Genomic DNA, 8,315 nt, shown 5'->3' with positions numbered 1-8,315 from the left:
ATATGACAGAATGCTGAACTTTGTTGTTCAATAACATTTTCAGGGCCAAAGTTTCCCAACTTGCATTTCATAGATGACAAGGGATGAGCAATCTAATTCAAAGACACAGCCAAAACAAGCATATAGTGCAATCTCTCCTTCCAATACCTGCCCTAAAATCCATATACTATATTCTCTGACACCTTTGCATAATCTCTATACCAAAAAGTGCAGAACAGTCATTTTCATTACTTTGATGTTTCTTCTGACTTTTTAATACCAAGATATTAGCTTCTGGCCATTTCATCTCTTTTTTCCTGGCGTCTACAACATAGTACTGTATCTAAATCTTGCTTTATTGCAGTGAAATAGGACCCCCCCCCAGCACATTTCCTTGTAAACATGGAGACGGTGCTCCACATTATAGAGTGACCTACTCTCATAAGCTTTAAAAGGATTGTAATTTGCTAATCTAAGTATTGCCTGGTGAATAACCAAGTGTAACTTGGTTGTAGTCTGAGGCTGCAGGCATGGCCAACAAGAGACCTGACGTGAGAGCGGTCTTGAGCTAAGATCAGAATTCATGCTGTGACTCTGTAAAAAGAGCTGTAGCTTCCCTGATATGTATCCTAAACTCCCAGCTGCAATACTCCAAAGCACGGGATCCTCTCCTACACACTCATTTTAGCCTTGCAAGAATCCTGTAAGGTAACTTAGGCTGAGAGTAACAGAGCCTGGAGAGCTTCATCATGGAATGGGGAATGTAATCTGAACCTTCCCGTGTATGGTCAGACACCATAGGACTGCCTTCCCCAGCCTAGTGCCCTCTAGAAATATTGGGCTGCTCAGCCCATCACGTCCCGTCCTCCCTGCTTTGCTAGAAGGGTGGAAGGGTGCCAGATATCTGGAGGGCCGCGGGGACAGTAGGGCTGCTTTGCCTTTACAACACAGCGGGGAGGCTGCCGCTTTCGAACATTTAGGGCGAAGTAGTCGTATTACTGACACTTCAGCACTCTGCATCCGGGCCGCTCCACTTGTTCCTCTCCTGGCAGCGACCGTCGTGTTTCCAACTAGCCTTTTTTTTTTGTGGTGGGCGTGGCTTTGCCTTGCGAAATCAAATCCAAAGCGGCTTGTCATGAATATTAACATAACCCTCGACCAATTACAGCAGGCTCAGCTGTTTTCACGAGCTGAACTCGTACAGAAAGTTTTGAGTTTGGGGTGGGTTTTTTTTTCCGCTTTGGGAAGAGTTCAGCGCTCGATCAGTGCCCGGAGCGGAGCTGCCGGACCGAGGGCAGTTACCGAGCTCTTTCCAGCTCGAGCCACCGCGCAAGATGAGCGTAGCAGTGGAGGAAGCCGTCTTGCCATCCATCTCCACCTTTGCCGGCTTGGTGCCGCTGGAACAGAGGCGGCCCGAGATGGTACGGGAGCTATTGGCGGAGGGAGTCCTTCGGGAGCGAGGACCGGCGATCTCTCAACTAGGGAGCAAGCGCCGTTTAACTCGAAACGCGCACGGAGGATCTTACAAACTTTGCAAATTAAAAGTAGATGTAAAGAGCGCAAATGTCTCTAGAAGGAGCTTCGGACCGGCCGGGCAATTTTGAACAGGAATGCAAAGGCTCTTTCTCCGGCGGGCAGATTTTCTGTTCCAAATTGCCCAGGGGTGCTCCCACCCGCCGCCTCTCCTTCTTGGTCTAGATGTGCGTAGTAGCTACGCTCGCCTTCTGCTCTTTTCTCTTGGGACTCGAATGAGACGTGTAGATCTGCGGCGAACAAAATCGTTTCTCAACCGCGTTCTTGAAAAGCATAGTTTAGGAGACCAAGGCTAGTTAGATTTGTAAAGGGAAAGTTGTGGAGTTTGTTGATCTGGAGCAAAGTTTTTTCGCCAACCCCCCCGCCCGGAGCGCCTTAGAGGCAGCACCATTCTCAACTTGGCGAGGTGGGCGCGTTTATTAGGCTATTCTGGTCCTTCAGAAGTACGTGCGGAGACTAAGCAGGGTGGAGTTCCTGATCGGGCTGATTTGAGGTCCCAGAAAAGTGTGTTCCCATAATTGGCGGAATCCTCTATCTGGCGTCCCAACTCCATACATAGTTTCAGCGCCGTCGGAAAGGACAAACCTGTTAGTAAAGATTCCTGGGCTCGCTTAACAGTTTCGTTTTAATCGAAACCAAGTTAAGCTGGGCGTCCGAATTTTGCCGACCCCCCCCCTTTTTTTTTCATTTTTAGGGGGTTCCTTGCATATCTTTGTGCGCAAAACTCATTTTGCCTTCGCGTGTCTTTTCAGGATTATACAGAGTAGTGCTGAAAAATGTGTAGGTTCGAGTTCTGCCTGAGCAAAGAAGGAGTTTTGTTGTAAACACCTCGATTGGGCTCAGAAGGGATTCAGGTCGAAGTCCCCTTGGCGGCAAAATTAAACGGATTTCGGCAAAGGGAGCTCAACTCCGGGCATCTGTTGACACTCAGACAAGTCCGGGGCCATCGCTGCGCGCCGGGCGCGAGGGGGTTCGCGCAGAGAAAATATCGCGGTGGCGGTGCGCAGAGGGCGGGACTGAAAAGTTCAGGTTAATTTACTCCTCCATCATTCCTTGGGGGGAGGGTACCTAGGGACAGCTGATTCGGAGTTTCTTCCGACTTCGCTGTTGGCGCCGGGACGGCGCGGGGTTCGGAGAAGCCTGGCTTTGTGGGTCTCCGGGGAAGCAAGTAGAAGGCCAACGCCGGGGCTGCTCGGAGACAGGAGCGCGTAACCCGTTTTTCAAGTTTGGGGGTGCTGTCACTAACGCTGGGATCTGAGTCTCGGACGCATTAACTCCTTCCACACGGTAACTCCTGCTTTTCCCTCCGCAGAGGCTGGCTCCTCCTTCCTTGGAAAGTGCCACCGCCATCAAGAGGGAAGCCGACGAGCTAGGTAACTTCGTCGACCTGGAGTTCATCCTGGCGCACACCACCAACGGGCAGCCCAATGGCGGGGTGGGGCCCGCGCACCCCGGCGGCAACCCTAACTACCCCCTGCCCGAAACCCCGGAGAGCTGCGGCACCACCTACGACAGCGATAGTTCCAACTACCAGCCCCCTAACAAGTTCGCCGCGTCCTACCTGCCCAGCCCCGGGCACAGCTACGTAGCCGAGCTCTTCACTCAGGACATGCAGCAACCCCCTCCCTCGGTGGGTCCGAGCCACTGCGAGCTCCAGCGGCGGGAATATACCGAGCTGCGCGTCCCCGGCTTGGCCCACCCGCCCTCCAGCTTGCCCGCGGGGCTGCCCTTAGAGCACCTGCGCGTCAAGCAGGAGCCGATGGACGGGCACTCCTGCATGCTGAGCGGCCCGCCCGAGTGCCTGGCGTCCGGAGCCCTGGACCACAAGCCCCTTCTGATGCAGCCTCTGCTCCAGCTGCCCCAGCACGCGTCTTCGGCCTTCCCCGCCGAGCAAATGGGCTCGGGCCCCCCTTGCCAGGTGGGCGGCGATCTGGGCGCCCCGATGGGGGCTCCCCAGCATTACCCGCGGCCTCCCCACCTCTTCCAGCCCAACTTCGCCGGGCAGATGCAGTCCCAGTTCCACGGACACTTCAGCGTCTTTCGAGAGCCTTTGAAACCGCGCGCCCAAGGCATGCCCGGGCTGCTCGTCACGCCGCCCAACTCGCCCGTCTTGGATTACTACGCCCCGATGGGTCCCCCGGAGGAATGCAAGCCGAAAAGAGGTCGGCGGTCCTGGGCCCGCAAACGCACCGCCACCCACAACTGTGAATTTGCCGGCTGCGGGAAGACATACACGAAGAGTTCGCACCTCAAGGCGCACATGCGGACCCACACGGGTAAGGAGACGGGCAGGGGCAGCGAGGGCATTGGGTAGAGGGAGACCTCCCCGGCTTAATGGTTGTTGGGGAGCAAACCCCGTAGTGTGGGGTTACTCCACCCGTGATGGGATAGAATACAAAGACGGGAGAGGCCTTTCCCCCCCCAAAGGCTAGCAAGACATTCGCAGAAAGTCGGGATCAGACCCCTCCGGCTGATCTGTCTCTGCCTCAGGGTTGTGCAGCTAGAGGATCTCTGGCGTTAAGCGTCTTCCAAATGTATTGCTTTACTTGCCTGCTTAACTTTCGGGTTTCTTGGACAATGCGTCTGGACCGATCGCTTTATTCAGTCTATCGAATAGTTTTAAGTAGATCACTTGTGGATTTGAACTCTGTCTACCTTTATTCAAAAGTAGCTTTCCCTGCCCCGTTCGGTGGGGCACTCTCAGGAACGTGTGTGTGTGTGTGTGTGTGTGTGTGTTAGCCTGTAGTTTGAGTATTCTAACAACCTGATTATCAGACTGGGTGTACAATTGCTTTTCTCCTTATTTGGGGGAGGGGGGAGGAGGACACCTACGGACACATCGTTGATGGCCCATAACCTGCAAGATGTCAGGGTCTTCATCGAAATTGATGGACAAACAACACAATTGCTTTTCTCCTTATTTGGGGGAGGGGAGGAGGAGGAGAGAGATGGGTGGAGGCAGGATGGAGAAGGTGAATGATGCAATCCACAGACAATAAATTCAATTCACATTGAGAGCCTTTCCTAATGGGAGTTGAATGAGTCCCCAACAAATATTGTGCTGTCTGTGTAATGTGAAAAGGATGCTTTGCACTTTTTTTCACCAGGTTGGAAAGTTCACCAAACTTTTTTTTTCACTCTTTCTCAGGTGAGAAGCCTTATCACTGTACCTGGGAAGGTTGTGGCTGGAAATTTGCACGGTCAGATGAACTGACACGCCACTACCGCAAGCATACAGGTGTCCGGCCTTTCCAATGCCAGCTATGTGACCGTGCGTTCTCTCGATCAGATCATCTGGCCCTGCACATGAAGAGGCATGTGTGAAGCATGGCTGGCTCCCTGGGGCAGTGGGGTGGACTATGGTAGGGCTGAAGAAGGGGAGGGGGGAATGCAAGAGACCAAGGACTCTATTTATGAAGGGATGGAGTATTTTCTTATTGGACTAGCTAATTTATGTATATATTATTGAAACATTTTAATATTTAAAGAAGAACTCTATTCTTATAGAAAAAGTATGTATTTAAAAGTAAATAGTTATACAAATCTGCCTGCTGTAGGGACTGTAATTTAAGAAAAAATATCCTGGAAGTTTGGTGTGAGCAGTGTAACTCTGGCAGGATTATCCCCAAACTCTCAGTGTACACACAGCCATAATGCAGATCCCATCTTGATTGTCTCAAGCTGTTCATACACTTTTAATTATTGTTTGTTTTATTATGCAATGGTCTTTCTTTTAATTATTGTTTGTTTTATTATACAATGTCATGTTAAAAGGCTCTGTTTTATAAAACTATTTTCTAAAGTAGATCTTGAGACAGGGACATATTAAAGTGGGTGGAAATACTGTTCCCTTTTGCTCTTCAAAGGGGTAGTATCAAAACAAAAAGAACTGAAAATTCACACAAAACCATCCAGATTGATTTATAATGTGTATAATTAGTTATGGACTAAAGGCAAATATTTAAGCTTTCTTGATCTCTTAAAAGTAATGTTCGTTTTTTTGCCAACCTTTAGTATTAGCTTTTTTGGTATTAAATTTTTTTTAATGACATTTTGTTTCAGCTGTAAAGTTTCCAGTATGGTCAATCTATTCAGACCAATAAACAACCTGTGATGATGTAACCCTTCTTAAAGCAAGTAACATCCACCAATAAGTCTCCAGCTGACAGCAGTGCGTGTTTTGGGATTATCCATCTGAAGAAACTAAAATGGCCACTTCCGGAATAGGCTGATAAATAATATATACTCTGAACAAAGACAAGAGTTGTGTTGGTAGGTTGTGCAAGCTGTAGTGTTTAGGAACAAATGTTTTACAGCAAAGTTCTGTGCTCAGAAGTAAAGCTACAAACCCACACACTTCAGGTTTTTCCATCTTCTTTTCTTGCTCAGGGATGTTGCCAAACAGGACCAAATATTGCCTTGATTCACAATTCTGAGAGTGGTAAAACCACTTGGTTATAGACAGAGCCTTGAAAAAAATGCCTTATGAGAGTAAATAGAAATAAACTGCACTATTTCAGTGCTATTAGCCAATGGAAGCCATTGTAAGTTGCACTCTATGCATGCTTGTGTGTTATAGCTAATCACCACTTGGTTTGCATATCACAACAAGCCATAATATGGTTTGCTGGTACCGGATTAGCATATTTTATAAATGTAGGCATTATTTATAACCATGGTTTATGGTTTAACATGTTTCGACCTTAGCCAAGAACAAATATATTTTCAAATAAATATACGTAATACTGCAATTATGAATAACAATGCAAGCCTAGTTATATTGAATCAAAAATAAATCTGTCCTGTGTCTTATTCCCAGATACGTGTGCATAGGGTTACAGCTAAAATGTGGTTGTATATATTATAATACCTCAAAGTGCTTTGTAGGATTAAAGCATATATGGAAAAAGCCATTTGTACTGCTTTTTAACTGCTGTGTATATTTAACTCTTCTAATGCATATCAGTTAATGAATTTTACTGGTGATGCTACTCCATCTCTCAGTACTGAAAGCACATGAATCTATGGCATTTTCTGAACTCTGTATTCATTTGCACAAGCAAAGATGCCTTTAAAGTACTACAATAGTTTGTTCCAGAAGGCTAATGATTAATAGGCCATTGTTTTTCAACCATCAATAACTTTAGATGCCAGTTGCACCATTAAATTACTATTTTATGGACCTGATCTCTGATGGAGGCAGTTCATTATAGCCTCTGAGTGTTAACTGATAGGCCCTTAAGAATACTTTTGCCTGCAAGCGGGGAACCCATATTGCTTTATATGTTATTTCAAAACCCCTATAGCCCCTAGGCCAGGGGTAGGCAACCTTGGCTCTTTTATGACTCGTGGACTTCAACTCCCAGAATTCCTGATCCAGCATGGCTCAGCTTGGAAACCTCTCCCTTTCCCCTCAGCATGGCTGGCTCAGGAATTCTGGGAACTGAAGTCCACAAGTCATAAAAGAGCCAAGGTTGCCTACCCCTGCCCTAGGCCATCGGTCAAGCAGGCCGAAGCTGATGGGAACTGAGACTTATACCTTTTAAAAATCCATAGGGTCTTTCCTGACTTTTATCTGTGGCATTGGTGATATCCTCTGAAGGATGATCATTAAGCCAGGTACTGCTGCAGCTGCATTTTTTTTTTTCTAAACAACTTTTGGATTTTATTTTTGTAAAGGGCATTTTTGTCCATTTCTGCTATACTTGAAATGTTCTTTTTGGAGGGAAAAAAAGACCCCTTAATATGTAGCTTATGCAAAAAAGATGTAATTCTTTTTTTAAAATGCTGTAAATGAATATGTGTTTTGTTTTTTAATAGCTCAGGTCCATTTAATAAATGACCTCAGCTCTGGTATGTGCACTGCACCTGTCTGTACAGTTTATGAATTACCAGCTCCCATGCAGAATGTTAGCTTTATGTATATGCATACCTAAAAATATTCTTGATCCAATATAAAATAAATAAAACATAATAAAAAGCAGCCACTTGTTTCTGACGTGATTGGAAAGAAGGTCTTCAAATGAGAATAGTGAGATTATTTGTTTAAGAGATGTCTAAGCCCCATCTCTGAGGGCAAAGTCAGCTTTCCTATTTAAGATCTAAATGTAAAGCTATTTTTAAAATACACAAAAAGCAGTCTAGTTACCAAGTTCAGTCTAACAGCAGCAATGCTTCTAGTACAATCAGGTTGAAGAAAAATGTATTTTAGAACTTTTATAAAATTCTTAAATTGGAGATGTACATTGCCAGATCTCATTTCACAATATAAAGAAATCTTACAATGTACTATTTTTCAGTAACTACACCTCTTTGGAAGACAGTTTTATTTTTATTATTATTATTTTTTTTAAAAAAAACTTCTGTTTTCCTTATATGGCTTAAGTAAGTCAAATTTAGGAGCCAGTACTATGATCTCGACTGTAGAAAGGACTTTTAGTTTCTCAGTTTAAAATGATTCCAGGTTTGTCAGTATGCTTATTTTTTGAAGCTAGGCACTGCCCATCCCTCTGGCTCAGTTGAGTTCCTACACTGGATCTACTGGTCGTTTCACTCTTCACTAAGTACTGAGGCTTCCTTTTAAATTAACATGGGGTGACTAAGCTTTAGCAGGTCTTTCTCCATCTTCTCTCCCTCCCACAGCCACTTATGTACTTCATTTTAGGAGCCAGACTTGTGTAGACTTGATGTGGCATTACCGGCACTGGCAAAACCGATTATCCCAAACTATGTAAGTTGTGGCTAGAACTGAGGACTGGAGAAGTTTCAGCCACATGCAAGAATTGCAAGCCACAATCATCTGC

General features: G+C 46.1%; 1 protein-coding gene across 2 annotated transcripts; it reads left to right on the top strand.

Moving 5' to 3' along the window:
• Positions 1-1,178: 1,178 nt before the first annotated feature.
• Positions 1,179-7,496, top strand: LOC120298991 (Krueppel-like factor 2). Of its 2 annotated transcripts, none has more exons than XM_039323317.1 (4): positions 1,179-1,400; positions 2,825-3,788; positions 4,661-4,874; positions 5,575-7,496. In XM_039323317.1, exons 1-3 carry the CDS (start codon positions 1,314-1,316, stop codon positions 4,834-4,836), a joined length of 1,227 nt encoding a protein of 408 aa, XP_039179251.1. In that variant the 5' UTR covers positions 1,179-1,313; the 3' UTR covers positions 4,837-4,874; positions 5,575-7,496. The 2 variants fall into 2 exon arrangements, with proteins under 2 accessions (XP_039179251.1, XP_039179249.1); XM_039323315.1 differs by having other exon boundaries at positions 1,180-1,400; positions 4,661-4,826.
• Positions 7,497-8,315: the final 819 nt, after the last annotated feature.

The sequence above is a fragment of the Crotalus tigris genome, unplaced genomic scaffold, assembly GCF_016545835.1.
Source record: "Crotalus tigris isolate CLP2741 ecotype Arizona unplaced genomic scaffold, ASM1654583v1 scf7180000024167.7108832, whole genome shotgun sequence".
In the NCBI taxonomy this organism is placed as follows: Eukaryota; Metazoa; Chordata; class Lepidosauria; order Squamata; family Viperidae; genus Crotalus; species Crotalus tigris.
This window is presented reverse-complemented; position numbering and strand designations above follow the sequence as displayed.